Source organism: Sarcophilus harrisii, chromosome 2 (assembly GCF_902635505.1).
Source record: "Sarcophilus harrisii chromosome 2, mSarHar1.11, whole genome shotgun sequence".
In the NCBI taxonomy this organism is placed as follows: Eukaryota; Metazoa; Chordata; class Mammalia; order Dasyuromorphia; family Dasyuridae; genus Sarcophilus; species Sarcophilus harrisii.
The window spans coordinates 312,726,838-312,745,999 of record NC_045427.1 but is presented as its reverse complement, the minus strand read 5'-3'; the positions used below and the strand labels follow the sequence as shown (position 1 = coordinate 312,745,999).

General features: G+C 36.6%; 1 protein-coding gene and 1 long non-coding RNA gene across 2 annotated transcripts in view; one reads left to right on the top strand and one right to left on the bottom strand.

The window, feature by feature from the left end:
* LOC116421584 overlaps positions 1-13,423 on the top strand; it is a 163,298-nt gene extending 149,875 nt beyond the window's left edge. Inside the window, exons 4-5 of the long non-coding RNA XR_004232017.1 lie at positions 8,512-8,810; positions 12,989-13,423. This is a non-coding gene — a long non-coding RNA (uncharacterized LOC116421584). The remainder of the gene's footprint in view (positions 1-8,511; positions 8,811-12,988) is intronic.
* The window catches only part of PELI2 (pellino E3 ubiquitin protein ligase family member 2), a 120,332-nt gene extending 105,070 nt beyond the window's left edge, over positions 1-15,262 (bottom strand). Inside the window, exon 1 of the mRNA XM_031952631.1 lies at positions 14,665-15,262. Coding sequence (XP_031808491.1) covers positions 14,665-14,741 — 77 coding nt within the window. The 5' untranslated portion in view covers positions 14,742-15,262. The remainder of the gene's footprint in view (positions 1-14,664) is intronic.
* Positions 15,263-19,162: the final 3,900 nt, after the last annotated feature.

Sequence of the window (19,162 nt, the reverse complement as noted above, 5' to 3'; positions counted from 1 at the left end):
AGGACAGTTTATCTCTCAGACTTATGGAGGGGGAAGAAATTTGTTACCAAAGATGAACCAGAGACCATTATTGGTCACAAAATAGAAAAATTTGATTACATCAAATTAAAAAGCCTTTGTTGTAGAATCTACAATTCTACAAAAGGCAAAGTACTAATGCAAACAAGATTAGAAGGGAAGCAACAAACTGGGAAAACATCTTCACAGTTAAAGGTTCTGAAAAAGGCCTCATTTCCAAAATATATAGAGAATTGACTCTTAATTTATAAGAAATCAAGCCATTCTCCAATTGATAAATGGTCAAAGGCTACGAACCTTTTTTTCAGATGATGAAATTTAAAGTATTTCCACTTATATGAAAGGATGTTCCAAATCACTATTGATTAGAGAAATGCAAATTAAGACAACTCTGAGATACCACTACACACCTGTCAGATTGGCTAAGATGACAGGAAAAAATAATGATGAATGTTGTAGGGGATGTGGGAAACTGGGACACTGATGCATTGTTGGTGGAGTTGTGAACGAATCCAACCATTCTGGAGAGCAATCTGGAATTATGCCCAAAAAGTTATCAAATTGTACATACCCTTTGATCCAGCAGTGTTTCTACTGGGCTTATATCCCAAAGAGATACTAAAAAAGAGAAAGGGACCTGTATGTCCCAAAATGTTTGTGGCAGCCCTGTTTGTAGTGGCTAGAAACTGGAAAATGAATGGATGCCCATCAATTGGAGAATGGTTGGGTAAATTATGGTATATGAATGTTATGAAATATTATTGTTCTGTAAGAAATGACCAGCAGGATAAATACAGAGAGGCTTGGAGAGACTTACATGAACTGATGCTAAGTGAAATGAGCAGAAGCAGGAGATCATTATGTCCTTCAACAACGATACTGTATGAGGATATATTCTGATGGAAGTGGATTTCTTTGACAAAGAGAAGATCTAACTCAGTTTCAATTGATCAACGATGGACAGAAGCAGCTACACCCAAAGAACACTGGGAAATGAATGTAAACTGTTTGCATTTTTGTTTTTCTTCCTGGATTATTTTTGCCTTCTGAATCCAATTCTTCCTGTGCAACAAGAGAACTGTTCTGTTCTGCACATACATATGGTATGTAGGATATACTGTGACATATTGAACATGTATAGGACTGCTTGCCATCTGGGGGAGGGGGTAGAGAGAGGGAGGGGAAAATCAGAACAATAGTGAGTACAAGGGATAATGTTGTAAAAAAAAATTACCCTGGCATGGGTTTTGTCAATAAAAAGTTAAAATTATTTAAAAAAAAAAAAAAAAAAAGATCTCTTTGGGATAGAAGCCCACTACTGGGTCAAAGGGTATGCACAGTTTGATAACTTTTTGCCCATAGTTCCAAATTGCTCTCCAGGAATGTTTGGATTCCTTCACAGTTGTAATGGGCCAGAATTCTGGAGAAATTCTTACAACAAGGTGTTAATTTAATGGTTATCCAGTTTAGCATGGTCATTAATAGTTTTCTAGTTTAGTACATGTACTTAGTACTTAATATAGTTCTACAAGGGAGACGCTTATTCTACAAGAATCACACCTATGATGATATATTTATAATAGAGTATATAAGAGCCAACAAGGACTGGGCAGAGACATTCACTTCAATTTGCACTACCATGGTGGCTAGCCAATCCTCCTGCATTTCCTCCACTGAGACCAAGGCTTATATGAAGAGCCTCCAGATAGCTACCCTGGGCCCCAGTCAAGGAAACAGACTGTGAAGGAGGCAATAAAGACTTTTGGACTTTATGCCTGGTTATTGTCTTGGTGATTATTCTGCTGAAACAAAGCCTGGTCCAAAAACCTCCAGAAAATCAACCAGAATACTATACACAATTCCATCAACAATGTATCAGCGTTCCAGTTTTCCCACATTCATCATTATCTTTTCCTGTCATCTAGCCAATCTTCCAGGTGTGTTGTGGTATCTCAGAGTTGCCTTAATTTGCATTTCTCTGATCAATAGTGATTTGGAGCACCTTTTCATATGACTAGAAATAGTTTCGATTTCTTCATCTGAAAACTGTCTGTTCATATCCTTTGACCATTTATCAATTGCAGAATGGCTTGATTTCTTATAAATTTGAGTCAATTCTCTATATAATTTGGAAATGAGACCTTTATCAGAACCTTTGAATGTAAAAATATTTTCCCAGTTTATTGCTTCCCTTCTAATCTTGTTTGCATTAGTTTTGTTTGTACAAAAACTTTTTAACTTAATATAATCAAAATTATTTTGTGATCAATAATAAACTCCAGTTCTTCTTTGGTCACAAATTCCTTCCTTCTCCACAGGTCTGAGAGGTAAACTATCCTATGTTCTTCTAATTTGTTTATAATCTCACTCTTTATGTCTAGATCATGAATCCATTTTGACCTTATCTTGGAATGTGGTGTTAGGTGTGGGTCAATGACTAGTTTCTGCCATACTAGTTTCCAATTTTCCCAGCAGTTTTGGTCAAATAATGAATTCTTATCCCAAAAGCTGGGATCTTTGGGTTTGTCAAACACTAGATTGCTATAGTTATTGACTATTTTGTCTTGTGAACGTAACCTATTCCACTGATCAACTAGTCTATTTCTTAGCCAGTACCAAATGGTTTTGATGACCACTGCTTTATAATATAATTTCAGATCTGGTATAGCTAGGCCACCTTCATTTTTTTTCAATTAGTTCCTTTGAAATTCTTGACCTTTTGTTCTTCCAAATGAATTTTGTTATTTTTTCTAGGTCGGTAAAATAGTTTCTTGAGAGTCTGGTTGGTATAGCACTAAATAAGTAGATTAGGGAATATTGTCATCTTTGCTACATTTGCTCAACCTATCCAAGAGCACTTAATATTTTTCAAATTGGATCTGACTTTATTTATGTGCAAAATGTTTTGTAGTTGTGCTCACATAGTTCCTGACTTTCCCTTGGCAGATAGATTCCCAAATATTTTATACTACAGAGAATTATTTTAAATGGAATTTCTCTTTGTATCTTTTGCTATTGGATTTTGTTAGTGATGTATAAAAATGCTGATGATTTATGTGGATTTATTTTACATCCTGCAACTTCGCTAAAATTGTGGATTATTTCTAATAGCTTTTTAGTATATTCTCTGGGGGTGTCTAAGTATACCATCATATCATCTGCAAAGAGTGATAATTTGGTTTCCTCAGTATTTACTTTAATTCATTTAATCCCTTTCTCATTTCTTACTGCCAAAGCTAGCATTTCTAATACAATATTGAATACCCACCCCAATATTTAACTTACGGGCATCACTTGCCTCAAGCAGCCCTTCCCCTTTAGCTTCCCTCCTCTTTTCTTATACTTTTCCCCTACTATTTTTGCATTCCCTTCTATTTAGCCTACCCCTTCCCTTTTCAATTTTCTCCTCCCACTTTTCAATAAGGTGAGAGAAGTTTCTCTCTAAACCAAATATATCTAATAATTTTCTTTGAGCCAAAGCTGATGAGAGCAAGATTCACACATTGTTCATCCCCCTCCCTTCTTTTCCTCAAATACAATATGGTTTCTTTGCGTCTTCATGAGATGTAATTTCCCTCTTTTTACCTCCACTTTTCCCTTTTTTTGGTACAATCCCCTCTCCAACTCTAGTTCCTTTTTTATAGTATAACAGTAAAATCAAATTATACATGCACTCTCTATGTATACCCATAACAGAAATACAATTCTCAAGAGTTCTTTTTACTTTTTCATGCTTCTCTTGAGTCCTATATTTGGAAGTCAAATTTTTTGTTTAGCTCTGGTTTTTTCATCAATAATAAATGGAATTCACCTGTTTCACTGAATGCCCATATTCTTTCCTGGAAGAAAATGCTCAGTTTAGCAGGATAGTTTATTCTTGGCTGCATTCCAAATACCTTTGCTTTTTGGAATATCAGATTCCAGATCCTTCAATCCTTTAATTGGAAGCAATTAGATCCTGAGTAATCCTTCTTGTGGCTCCTCGGTATTTGAAATTTTTTTTGGCTGCGTATAATATTTTTTCCTTGGTCTGATAATTCTGAAATTTAGCCATAATATTCCTTGGAGTTTTAATTTTGGGGGTTTCTTTCAGGAGGTATTTGATGAATTCTTTTAATGGCAATTTTATCTTCTGATTCTATGACATCTGGGCAGTTCTCTTTGATGATTTCCTGAAAAATAGTGTATAGGCTCTTTTTTTTGTCATGGCTTTCAGGGAGTCCAATAATCCTTAGATTATCTCTCCTAGATTTATTTTTCCAGGTCTGTTGTTTTCCCAAGTCAGTATTTAACATTTTTTTCTATTTTTTCATATTTTTGGTTTTGCATGACTGATTCTTGATGTCTCATCCAATCATTCATTTCCAATGTTTAATGAATTTTTTCTTCATTTACTTTTTTTACTTCTTTTTGTATTTGTCCAATTGAGCTTTTAAATGAGTTGTTTTGTTCTATGGAATTTTTTTCCATTTCACAATTTTTTTAAGGAGTTATTTTCTTTTTCCAATTCACAAATTCTGTTTTCCTGGGAGTTCTTTACCTTTTTCAATTCACAAATTCTGTTGTCCTGGGTGTTCTTTATCTTTTCCATTTCACATATTCTGTTTTTCAGGGAGTTGTTTTATTTTTCCAATTTATCTTTTAATGAGTTATGTGTCTTTTCCAAACCCCCTTGCAAAGTTTTCCTTTCCTTTCTCCATTTTTCTTCCTTTTTAATTTCTTCTAGGCAAGGCTTGTATGGTGGGAACCAGGTTATATCACCCTTTGGGGTTTCATCTGAAGACAATTTGCTTTTAGTCTCCTCAGGGTTTAAAATCTGTTCTTTTCTTTCACTATAGAAACTATCTATAGTTAGAGCTTGCTTTGCCTTTTTACTCATTTTTTTAAAACATTGGGATCTGAGCAGGATGAATACAGAGAGGCTTGGAGAGACTTACATGAACTGATGCCAAGTGAAATAATCAGAACGAGGAGATTATTATATACTTCAACAACAATACTATATGAGGATGTATTCTGATGGAAGTGGATTTCTTTGACAAAGAGAAGATCTAACTCAATTTCAATTGATCAATGATGGACAGAAGCAGCTACACCCAAAGAAAGAACACTGGGAAATGAATGTAAACTGTATTTTTGTTTTTCTTCCCAGGTTATTTCTACCTTCTGAATCCAATTCTCCCTGTGCAACAAGAGAACTGTTCGGTTCTGCACACATATATTGTATGTAGGATATACTGTGACATATTGAACATGTATAGGACTGCTTGCCATCTGGGGGAGGGGGTAAAGGGAAGGGGGGAAAAATCGGAACAGAAATGAGTACAAGGGATAATGTTGTAAAAAATTACCCTGGCATGGATTCTGTCAATAAAAAGTTATTTTTAAAAAAAATTGGGATCTGCTTTTAGGGCAATGAAGTTCCAAGCTTCCTCTACAGGCAGCCAAAGTGACAGTGGAGCAGTAGTAGCTGCGCTGGGATCGTGCTGAGTCACTTCCGGTGAGGCCAGGTCCCATGAGACTCGATACTTTGGGGTACCCTCTTTACCTTTTGCGTTTGTATTGTATATTTTAGAACTTCTCTGCTGATCTACTGGCTTGCAATCAGAGCACAGTAGCCAACACTGTGGTAAAGTCCTCCCCATAGACGCCCCATGGAGACTGCACCTCGCCCTGGGTCTGCTCAGCATGTGCTGGCATTTAGGCATCATTATTTTCAAAGGAGAAAGATGAGGCTGAGACAAACAATTGATTCAAAGTATACAACTTTTTTTTCAATGGAGCTTGACTGGAACTCAAAATGGATCACAGGGCTCAACAAGGATAAATGTCTCAATTTTTAGAAAAGAATGAATTAGTCTAAAATTCCTAAAGGCTATTGAACTTGATTTTAATAACTAGCAAGATTCCAGAACTTATTTTGATTAGTAAAAACTTGAAAAAGTAAACAATATCTCTTCACCAAAAAGAATGTTACACCTAATTGAACTCATTTCCTTTTTAAGAAGATTAATAGACTGACCAATCAGGAGAGGTTGTCCATGCAAATGGACAAATGTTTTCATGCTACTACTGTTGTAGAAAAACTCAAAAGATTTGGATTCTATGACAGCATGGATAGTCATTGTATCTTCAGATCCACACAACAGAGTTATTAACGGTTCAATGTCAACTTGGAAGGCAATCCCTATTGCAGAGGTTACAACTTTCCAGAGTTCCTGGCACAAAGTAGGTATTTTTAAAATGTTTATTAACTGATTTTTTTGTGTGTGTCATGGTCCTCTTTGACAGTCTAGGAAAACTTATACTCTTTCATGGAATAATATTTTTAATGCATAAAATAAAACACATAGAGTTGAAAAAAAAGCCAATGAAATATACTGAAATAAAGTTAATAAAATATTTTAAAAACAAATTCATATTTGTAGCACCCCTTTGTCTACACAAATTAAGTAGATGCCCCTTAGTGAGGGAATGGTTGAATAAGTTATGCTGTGTGGATGTAACAGATTATTGTACATAAGAAATGCTGAGCAGGCTGATTTCAGAAAAGCCTAGAAAGACTTACATGAACTGATGTTGAGTGAAGTGAACAGAACTAAGAGAACATTGAACACTGTAACAAGATTATGTGATTATCAATTATAATGGACTTGATTCTTTTCAACATTGAGATGATTCAAAGTAATTCCAATAGACTTGTGATGGAAAGTACCATCCACATCTAGAAAGGGAACTATGGAGACTGAATGTAGTTCAAAGCACAGCATTTTCACAATTTTTGTTGTTTATTTGTTTGCTTATCTTTTCCCCTTCAGATCTTTTGTGTGTGCATGTGTGTGGATGACAAATATGGAAATATGTTTAGAAAAATCTCACATGTTTAATTTATATTAGACTGCTCAATGTCTTGGGGAGGAGGAAAATGAGAGGAGAGGACAAAAAATTTGGAACACAGTTTTGCAAAGATACATATTGAAAATATCTTTGCATGTATTTGGAAAAATAAAATACTAGAAAATTTTAAAAAATAAATTCATAGGCCCCAGGTTTAAGAACCTATGCTTTATTAGAATGGCCCCAAAATCTGTGTTTGGCAATATGATACTGGCATGCTTATCAAGTTTAAAGAAAAAAACAAAGCTAGATCACACAGGTTGAATGACATTCAAGATTCAAAAAGATCTTGACAGGCTGAAATTTTGGTCTAATGCCAATCATGAAATTTCACAGAGACAGATGTAAAGTCTTTATGAATTCAAATAACTTCAGAAGTATAAGATGGGGGAGAAATGAAGAAAATAGTTCATCTAAAAGAAAAAAAGCCTAGAACAAAAAACCTGGGGCTTTTACAAGCTCAGCACCCAGCCATAGTTGCTCACCTCATGCTAACCTCTATGGTCTCTGACTACTTTTCTATGACTACCTCACTGACCAGGCAAATGTATTCTTCACATCTCTCTTTCACCATTTTCCAATTCTAACACCCTTATCTCTACTGAATTTCCCCACTGGAATATAAATTCCAAGGAGGATAGGTACTGTTTTACTTGCTAGAATCTCCAGCCTTCTTATCTCCAGACCCAACAGACTAAGAGTACAAGAAGGGATAGAAATTGGACCTTATCTTCTCCAGACTTGCTCATCTATCTATAATAAGCAATGCAATGTCTAATACAAAAGGATTATCTTCCATTATCACACCACATTTTAAGTGTTGTGTTCACTTCCATTTTAAGAATGACATTAATTAAGTTATTTTTTTAATTAATTAATTAATTAATTTCATAATGACATTGGTAATCAACAGAACAACCAGAGGACAGCAACCAGATTGGTGAAGAACCTCATCATTCCTTGACTTTCACTTGAAGAAAATGTTTACTCTGAAGAAAAGAAGACTTAAGAAGGGCATCTTAGTTGTTAGAAAGGGCATCAAAGAAAGAAAGATTAAACTTAGTTTTTTGGTCCCTGAGAGCAGAAGTAGGAACAATGGGTAAAAAAATTGTGAAAAGGAAAACTTAGGTTGGATGCCAACAAAAACTAGAGTTCTCCCAAAGTGAAAAGTGAAGGCTAGTATTGAGTGAATACAGTACCCTCCAAGGTCCCTTCCATTTCTATTCTATGATTCTATGAAAACTATTTCCTAGAGTCCAACAATTTGCCACTAGCTGAGTTTCAAATCCCAATTCTAACTATTTATACTGTTTTTATTTAATTTACCTGACAAAAGCTGAAAAATTAATAACCAATGAAATCTATTAGTTTATTTTATTTTTTCCCAGAGTATTGGTTAATTTTCCTCTAATAGCAATAACTTCACCTACCTGATTAACTATGTTAAAATGAAATATTATATGTCTCAGAACATGTTAACAAAATCTTTTGTAGGGATGACTTTATAAGACATCAAAAATTTGGAAATCTAGTTATAGTTTTTTTATCTTCCTATCTGATGAAGGATCTCATAATATTTTTTACTTTTTATTTCAGCTTACATATCAGTTTTGACTAAGAAAGATCTAGAGAAATTTCATCTACAAAATGAGGACAATATTGCAACTGCCTATTTCATAATATTGTGAGGAAAGTGCTTTATAAATTTTAAATTGTTAATATGCAAGCCCAGAGAATAAGAAGGAGAAGGAGAAGTTGCCTCTATCAAGAATGAGAAGTCTAAGGGGGAAGCCTAGAAAACAGTAGGGAGAAGTAGAAGTTGCCTCTATCAACAATCAGAATGAAAAGTCTAAGGAAGAATGAACCCTCACTACCACAACCCTTGATGTGAACAGGTGATTGTAGAATTGGTTGGTGTTTTGTTTTAGGAGTGAAAGAGTACATTAGGAAGGTGCAAATAAACTTGCCAAAATCATATCAGGAGAGGTAGAGGTGAGGAAGAGGTCCAGAAAACTGTCAAGACTAAGAGTACAAGAGGGGATAGAAATTGGACCTTATACAAAACAATCCAAACAAGTGAAACAGATAAGAAACACCATGAAGAAATATTAAGGACCAGGAGATAAACAAGAAGTTTAAAAAAAAAAAGACTCAGAGAAAAAGATAGTTTGGACACAAAGCCTACAAGAATATTTGCAAGAAATTAAGCAAGGGTTAAAAAAATGGAATTATAAAAATTAAATAATTAATATATACTTATATTTATATACATTAGTATATATAAATATAATATAAATAAAAATTTGAAAGGAAAATAGCTTAAAAAACAAAAGATGGAAAATCTTATAAAATATGGTATCCATGAAAAACAAAACAGCCAATAGATGTCATTTACAGCACACACACAGAAATTTTTTGTTCTGATCAAAAGAAGAAAATGCAAGGTATCTTATGATAAAAAAAAAAAATGACTGACCTGGAAAACAAGGCAAGGAGAAATACAGTAAAAATCCAGAGCTTCCAGGTCAAAGGGGGGAAACAATGCTGTTAACAGTAACAAAGAAACTTATGACATATGAAATCTAAAATGTATTATTTATGTAGTAAGAAATGACTAAAGAAATGAATTCAAAGAAACCTGTAAGAATTCAATGAATGTTAGAGTGAACAACAGACCTAGAAAAATTTATGCAGTGACTACAACATTATAAAGGATAACCTGAAAGATTTAAGAAATTAATTAATAACTAAATAATCATGACCCCATTAGACTGAATTCACCCTTTTGGCAGAGACCAGTTAAGTTTATGACAAAGAAAGGAGTCAAGAGATAGGGAGAAATTAAGGGAGAGTTGAGTTACAAAATAATCTAAGGCTAAGGAGACAGTGCCAGATAGGATTAAGAACACAAAGGGAGAAAAAATAGGGGGTGACTTAGAAGTATTTAAAGGTACACAATTAGGGGACAAGAAAAAATTAAAAACAATAAAGTAGGAGGCAAAGTGCTCTGCTGAGAGAAGACAGGTTTAGGGAGAGTATTAGAACATTATTATGCAAAAAGTTTTCCTATTTAAATTCTATCAGTGGAATTTTAAGTATGTACAAAAATTTTAAATGCCAGATTGGGGGGGGGAGGGTGTTGGTGGGCATTTCTGTTTTAATTTCAACTATTTCTTGCTCATTTTTAAGGCATTTAGTTCCACTGAATAATATCCCCTTCTCAGCCAATAGCTGAAAAAATGGATATTCAAAATTTTATTAATTAAGCAAATGACACAATAAAGTCTTATGATTCTATTTTGTGATAAGACATCTAAACTTCCAACAAGCCCAACTTGTAAGCTATATTAACAGATCTTTTCTGGATGTGTATTTTATATTTATTTTACAATGTAGAATAGCTGCACATATTTTACTATGTTTTCTGATAACTTTCAAAACTACAGAATCAGAGTTTGATTTGATATAGTTCTTAAATGTTTCCATTTGGAAGATAGAAAAAAGACCTAACATCATGTGCACTTAAAGGGTTAAAAGTCTTGAGAGTTTAAAATTACTAACAATAACTTTTTCAACAAGAAAATTCAATTCAATTTAATTTAGAAAACATTTGTTGAGAGCCACTGCACAGCAAGGGTTTGTTAAGCACTGGAGACTATTGGGGAGGTGGGGAGGGAAAGGAATCGTCCCTACCTTTACTCTCAAGGTGCTACTGCTCTTCTAAGTAGACACATCTCATACAATAGAAAAAATATCCCCGGGTAAAATGAGGTATCCTACCTACCAATGTCTTTATGAGAATCAAATGAGATAATAAGTACACTGCCTAGCACATATCAGTACTTGTTTCCTTTCTTCCTTCCTACTCTAAATTTCTATCCTAGTAATTCACATGCTTTGATCGCAGTTCTGCCTTTTTGGCAAAAACAGAACAAATTTAAACTAATGACAAGCAAGAGAGATAAGACAAAGTGTGCCAGGAAAAGAACTAAGTAGAAAGACAAAGGGTAAGCACTTGAAGTAAGACAAAGTAAATTAAGAACCCCAAAAGTTCCAAAGAACGAAATGTAGAAAAAGGAAGTATAAATGCTATACAACCAGGATGGGGTAAATCCTCTTCCTACAAAATGACAGAAAAATGCTTTATTCAGTGAGACAGCTTTCAGTTCAATTTGGCATATAAAGGGGAATAGTGTGAAATAAGATTAAAAAAGCAGAAGTCAGATTGAAGTAGATTTTAAGACTTTAAATACGGAATGTGTATTTTATCCTGGAAACCATAAGGAACCCCTGAAGATTTTTTTAAGCAAGGAAGCAATATAATGAGACTTTTATATAATGAGATTTCTCACAAAGATTTTTTGGCAGCATAAGAGGGATCTTTATTTCCTTAATGGACAAATATATATTAAGTGAAACAGGGCTTAGATTTGTTCTGCTTTTGCCAAAAAAGTAGAACTATGACCAAAGCATGGAAGTTATTAGGATGTAAATTTAAATTAGGAAGGAAAAAAGGAAATGAATACTATGTGCCAGGCACTGTACTATCCCATTTGATTCTCATACAAACACTGATAGATAGGTATTATTCTTATCCTCATTCTACAGTTGAGGAACACTGAAGCAGATAGATTAAGTGACTTGTCCAACAGATATTTAAGGTCATGAGGTTTGAACTCAGATCTTCTTGATTCCAGAAACAGTACTTTACTGTACCACCTAGCTGCTGATTAAATACAAAGAAAAATAAAATCCCCCAAAATTAACAATGTCCAAAAATTGGTAATACGTCTTCAAGAGCGCAGCTAGATGCCACAATGGATGGCCTGGAGTGTGGAAGATACCTCTTTCCAAATTCAAAACTAGGCTCAAACATTTACTATCTGTGTGACTTAACCCTGTCTGCCTCAGCTTATCTGTAATAAATATTACTAATCACTACTAAAAATTGCATTAAAATGTAATTTTTTTTGTAATGAAGGGAAATGCTTATTTTGAACTTAACTATCTAAAACTGGTTAATGCTAACAAACATTCCAGTAATGGGAACAGAAAGAGTAAGGACTTGAAAATCCTGAATGGTAACTTGTATAGAAATCCATCATATATGTTTCTCTTTTTTAAAGTTCTGATACATTTTTGCAAGAAATATGGTTTGTTAAGTGATACTTTAAGAAGTTCAGCTATTAAAATAAAGATTGCATACAGAATCTAAGTTATATTTTAATATATTTAACATCTACTGGTCATCCTGCCATCTAGGGGAAGGGGTGGGGGCGGGTAAGAGGTGAAAAATTGGAACAAGAGGTTTGGCAATTGTTAATGCTGTAAAGTTACCCATGTATATATCCTGTAAATAAAAGGCTATTAAATAAAAATTAAAAAAAAAAAAAAGATTGCATACAGAGAGCAAGAGCTCTCTCTGAACTTTTGAGTCAGAAGAGATTTAAATTCAAATCATATCTCTAAAAACTTGCCAATTTTATGACCAAGGACATGTTTCACTTAACTTCTCCAAACCTGTTTTCTCCTAAGTAAGAAAGCCTCTATCACTGGATATTATGAGGATCAAATGAGAAAATAGGAAATCTAAATATATATATATATATATAGTATTATTTCTGTAGAATAATTCAGCTTTTTTTAATCAAGTTAGAAGCCTTTTATTTTGCCTATATATATCTTTCCCTCACTACTATCCCCTGAAAAAATGCCTCATTATCTTAACTAAAAAGGAAGAAAACTCAGAACTCTATATCTAAATAAGTATAAAACATTTCCCATTTCCATTCTATAGTCTAACTCAAATTCTATTTTTTTCCAAGTTAATATTATCTTCTCCTCCCAAAATACCCCCTCTTTCACTGTCCTCTTTCTTCCTCTTTAACCAGAGTCCTTTACTTATTAAGGATAAATAATGGAAAATGTGACAAGGACAGAGTAGATAAAATTAGGTTTCCAATTGCTTCAGTTTGATGATTATACATAATTACTATCTTCAAAACGTGGTCTTCACCAGAAGAGAGAACAAAGCTAAATCCCTATGAACTCCTACTGCTGTCTCTCTGTCTAGGAGCTGTCTCTCACTGGTTATGAGGAAGCATCCTTCCCGGAGATGCCACCTTAAAGATGCCGTTCTAGTGTCAAAAGAACACAGCCTTGCTCCCCACTCCAGAGCTCAAGACCCACATATCAGGAAGAAGCTACCTCTTAATTCCTGTATCCAACAAACTCGTAAATTCCCAATGGGGAAAAGTTCACAGAAGACCAGACCAACGAATTTGGTCCAGACAGTTCACCACAAGGCCTTTCCCCAGACTGTGGACGCTCCCGTTACCATAACTATATATACACGTGTGTGTGTGTGTATGTGTGTGTGTGTGTAATTGTCTGCTTCCCAATTTAGTTGCAAATTAGTACCCATCCCAAAAAAGTCTCAGCATCCATCTGTCGGACACTAAATAAAAAACACTGTAGCAAAGGGGATGAGGAGGCATAAAAGAAAAAATATACACGCAAAACCTATTTTCCCTCGTGGAGCATGAATCGCACCTACACCTCCCTCCCAAACAATTCCTATTATTCCCCAATCACATCGATACTACAGTAGTGTCTCACACACACACATCCCCATCTCCACTCCCATTCCCACCCCTCCAAGACACATCGCTACTAATCCAGCCCTTGAATTTAGTCCTCCAGAGATTCAAAGTATTCCGATGCCGCCTCTTCCCCACCCCTTTGAGACACATTGCTAGTATTCCTTCAACCTCCATATCAGGTCCCCCAATACACACAAACTTTATTCCGCCCTTTCCCTCCAGGATACATCCTCACCAATCCTCCAACCCTAGTACTTCCTCCAGATTTCTCTAACCAAAAGGAAGAGGAAGAACTTCAAGAGGGAAAGGAGAGAACAGAGGAAGAGAAGGGATGAAAGGAGGAAAGGAAAAGGAGAAAGAGGAAGAGAAAGAAGAGGGAAAAGAGGAGAAGAAAGAAGAGCGGGGAAAAGGGGAGGAGTGAAAAAGAAGGGGAAGACGAGTGGAGAAAGATAAGAAAGAGGAAGAATAGAAAGGAGGCGAGGATGAAGGGAAAAGGAAAAAGGGGAAAGGGGAGTGAAGGAGGGAAAAGGAAAGGAAAAAAAATTAGTCTCGGTAGTTAGATGGAAAAGCAGAGCAGCAATTCCCTTTCTCCCACCCCCGACTCCCTTACAAGATCGCACACATTCGCAAAACCCCTTAACTCAACCGGGCCGAGAGGCCCAGGAAAAAGGTATTAAGTTCCCACACCTCCCTCTCCCCCGCCCCCCACCATACGCACACTTCCCAGGATACCCTACATTGAAGTGAGATTGGAAAGAGACTCCCACAAATGAAACATACACACTGAGAATCTGTCCCTTTAGTCCCTGCCCCACAATGGCCCCAGCTGTATACAGTCCCACTTTCGGGCCCAACCTCCGCTTCGGCCCTCTACTTTTCGTGGCCCCAGAAAGAGGAGGGGGGGTGGGAGTTCTCCACTCTCTTCTTGTCGCAGCTTCTTTGCACGCAGTTGCCTGCAAGCCACCGGCGTGCTCCCTGGACTAGGAGCTCCCCGAGGGCAGGGCTCGTCTCGGGCCATTCTTTGTATCCCCAGCGCACAGCACAGATTTCGGCACACAGCAGAGCTTAATGGTGCTGGTAGACAAACTGACCCGACTCCCCCCGGGGATCCCCTGGGCGGGCGCGACGCTCGGGGGCCCTCACTCACCCTAACACCACGAGCTCCCCGTATTTCCGCGGCTCTTTGCTGGGGGCGCAGGGCTCTTCCGAACCCGGGGCAAACATGGACCCGCGATCGGCTCCCTCCTCGTCCTCCAGGTCCTCGTCCTCCCCGAGCTCCAGGGACTCCGGCCCCGTGGGCGCCGCCGCCTCCTCCGCGATCCCCGCCGGGTCCGCGCCGCGGCTACAATCCCATACGGAGAAGGGAGCCAGGGAGCTAGGGAAAGGGACGGCGGCGAGGGGGCCGCGGGGCGGCCAGTCCCCGAGCGGCTCCGTCTTGGCTCCTGGGCTCACCGCCCGCGCGCCCGCCGAGACCGTGGATCGACCCCGCGTTCCTCCCGAGGTGGCCCCAACTCGTAGTCCAGCGGCTGTCCCGGAGCGATGGAGCCGGAGGCAACGGGTTTCCGAGAGAACAGTCTAGTCGGAGAAGGAGCGCAGCGAAGCAACGGAGTCGTGCAGGCGAGGGAGGAGCGAACTGCGATCGGCGGAGCCACCCCCGCCTCCGGCCGCAGGCAGCCGCCCCAAGCCCGCCCCGAAGAAAGTGCGGCCCGAGAGCTACTCCCAGCCGGAGGGACTCCCCCTTCTGGAGCACGTGGGGTAGGGGAGTCCTCACCCCCAGCCCCCCACACCCCCCCAAAAAAGAAAGAAAAGAAACAGCTTCCCCCTCGTGGTCTCGCCGTTGGAATCGTCCCCTATGTTATGTAAACATAGAGTAAAATGGAAAAGAGGTTCTTAAAGGGACAACTCTATTTTTTTTCCCATTCTTTTCTAAACTTGAAGAATGCTACTCTCCTCCAGTTTTCAAGTCGGGCACGTGGAATTATCTGATACCCAACTGACCTGGAGAACACACAGGAAGAGAGGGTGTGAATGAGAGAAACTAATACAGTATGTATGGAGCTTTAAGGAACGCAGATGATTCAGATCGTAGTTTAAAAAAAAAAAAAAAAAAAAAAAAGGTCTTTACAATATGGTATAAAACATTTAAAAGAAAACACACTCCTCCATACGTGGAGTGAGGACTCATGATAGATGGTGGGAAGCCTTTGCAAAAATTTTATTCCAGATGGAGCATCGTTTTGAGAGATATATAAAGTATTCCCACATCACTATGCAAATCAGGAATCCTAGTTTACAATTAGCAGGGTACTATGTAAACAGAATAATAGTGAAAATTTTGACATTAACCAACCATGGGCACTTTTCAAGGACAGCACTTTTTTCAAGGACAACTTATTAACAGAAAGTTAATATTGTGCTTCTTGGTGGATAAGCTCTCCTATTAGAAAGCTGCTGATAATGATGATGATGATGATGATGATGATGATGATGATTGTTGAAGACAACGAAGACAAATAAATAAGTGGATAAGGATGATGATGATAGTCAACTTGCATATTTTCCTAAATGGCCATTATGTGAACTAAAATTATTCTAGAATAAAGAAAAAAATTGTCTTGGTGAAAAAAGTATAATTCCTTATCCAATATTATATTTTATATTTTTGCTTTTGTGTCCTCAGTGCTTAGCCCAAAGCCTAGCATATAGTAATCAATTAATAAATGCTAATTTGGTTAATTTATATTGAGCATTCAAAAAGTTTTGGAGTGAGAAACATTACAAATTTTCTATAAGATGGAAAAGATCATACAGGATCCCACATTTCCTTCTTTTGTTCCAGAAATTATCTAAAAAGAGAACCAGATTAAATAGGAATCAAGAAATCCAAAGAAAAATATCAACTCCTTTAACTGGACAAAAACTGTACAAAAAGATAGCCAAAACCAAAGGACATTGAAAAAGGAAACCAGCCAAAGTAGCTAGCTTTTGCTCAAGTAAACGAACTAGAAAGTCGAAGTTAGCCTCCCAAACAGGGAAACCCTAGGGAAGTTAAAAGCTACAATGTTCTGATAAGAAAAGGGAAGGAAAGGAAGGGGAAGAGAACCGTGGCAGCGTCTTAATCAAGGAAAGTCAACCACAGGGATCTAAGCAGTATCATTTAACAATGTCAGTACTCATTTGGAACTATGCTCAAAAAGTTATCAAACTGTGCATACCCTTTGACCCAGCAGTGTTACTACTGGGCTTATATCCCAAAGAAATCTCAAAGAAGGGAAAGGGATTCACATATGCCAAAATGTTTGTGGCAGCCCTTTTTGTAATGGCTAGAAACTGGAAATTGAATGGATGCCCATTTGGAGAATGGCTGAATAAATTGTGGTATATGAATATTTTGGAATATTATTGTTCTGTAAGAAATGACCAGCAGGATGATTTCAGAAAGGCCTGGAGAGACTTACACGAACTGATGCTGAGTGAAATGAGCAGAACCAGGAGATCATTTTACACTTCGACAACAATATTGTATGAGGATGTATTCTGATAGAAGTAGATATCTTCAACAAAGAGGAGATCTAATTCAGTTCCAATTGATCAATAATGAACAGAATCAGCTACACCCAGAGAAGGAACACTGGGAAATGAGTGTGAACTGTTTGCATTTTTCTTCTCAGGTTATTTTTACCTTCTGAATCCAATTCATCCTATGCAACAAGAGAAATGTTCGGTTCTGCACACATATATTGTATCTAGGATATACTGTAACATATTTAACATATATAAGACTGCCTGCCATCTAGGGGAGGGGGTGGAGGTAGGGAAAGAAAAAGTCAAAACAGAAGTGAGTGCAAGTGATAATGTTGTAAAAAAAAATTACCCATGCATATATACTGTCAATAAAAAGTTATCAAAAAAAGGAATATGTTTATGGGACTACATGAAAACCAAAAGACCTCCCCACTCCTACCCCCCCCAAAAAAAATTGAATGCTTTATTTCAAGATATCATAAGTAAAAACTCTCCAGATTTATGAGAATACAAGGGCAAGGTGAAAATAGGAAGATTGTACCAACTGATTTCTGGAATATGTCTAAAATGCAAATATAACAGAAATATCATAATTCAATCCTGAGCTTCTGGTGAAGGAAAAAAAATATTTAAAAATGTGTTTGAGCATCCAAAAAGAAAGAATTCAAATACCAAAATCAGCATCACACAAGAGAAAGCTGAAAAAAATTCGGAACTCAATACTCAAAAAATGACAAAAGCTAATGATTTATAGCCAAGAACAATTTACCTTGCAGGGTAAATTAATGAAATAGAGGGCATTCTATTTTGGACACTTTAGTGGAAAAGACCATAAATGGATATAATAGAAGAGGGGAATAGTCATAAACAAAACAAACCTCAACTTGGGATGGGGAGGATTTTAAAGGTAGGATTAAAGTGACAAAAGACCCAGCAATCTGAAAAAGGGAAGGGAGGAGAAGCAGTAAAACAAAGCAGATCACTTCAATTATATATCACTAGTATTGATCTCAATCTTTTATCATGAAAGGAAATACATAATTAGCTAACATAACTGTAAAAGTGAATGGATTGAACTCACCCATAAAATGGAAATATATAGAATGAATTAGAAAACAGAATCCTGGCATATGTTTTATACAAGAATTAGATTTGAAATATAAAGAGTCATAGAGTTAAAATGATGGCTTTTGTGGGGGAAATTATCATACTTTAGGTGAACTCACAAATGCAGGGGTGAAATCATGATCTCCCATAGGGTAAGAATAAAAAGAGACATGCTTTAAAAGAGATAAACAGATTACATTATTCTTAAAAGCGCCATAGACCACAAAATAATACCAATACTTTATATATATTCTTTCAAACCTCCCAGTTTCACAAATTACTCATTTCCCATGACCTATTTACTCTTCCACCCAACCTCACTTACACTCAAAAATGGTCATAACCTTGACTTAGCTGCACCTACTAGTATTCTATTTCATGTTCATGAATTCTGAAATTCCCTTATCTAATCAGAATTTTTGTCCTTCCATCTCTCCCTCTGCCTTACATTTCCAACACTGTTCTTCAACCTCACCATAACCTCCAATATTTCTATCCCTCTGGTTTTTTTTTTCCTGAATTGCTACATTCTTTTCCATTTCCCATCTTAATCACTTAATGAACCTGTCCTCTACACTATCTTCTTTCTTGATGAGCTTTCTTGATTTTAGAAAAGCCTGCTTGGAAAAGATTTCTATTAATTGATGCTGAGTGAAACAAGCAGAACCAGGAATACTTTGTACACAATAACAAGAATATATAATGATTGACTATGAAAGACTTGGTTTTTCTCAGTAGTTCAGTGAAACAAAACAATCCCAATAGACTTTGGACAGAAAATGTCATGGAGTTTGAATATAAATCAACACATGCTTTGTTCACTTCTTTTTTCTGTTGTTTTTTTTTTTTTTCTTTCTTTCCCAAGGTTTTTTTTTTCCTTTTGCTCTGATTTTTCTCTTCCAACATGATATATGAAGCAATGTGTATTTAAAAAATTAATTAATTTAAATAAAACAGAAATAAGTCAAAATCTTAAATCCCTTCTAATGTCCTAATAAAGTTAGATTATATTT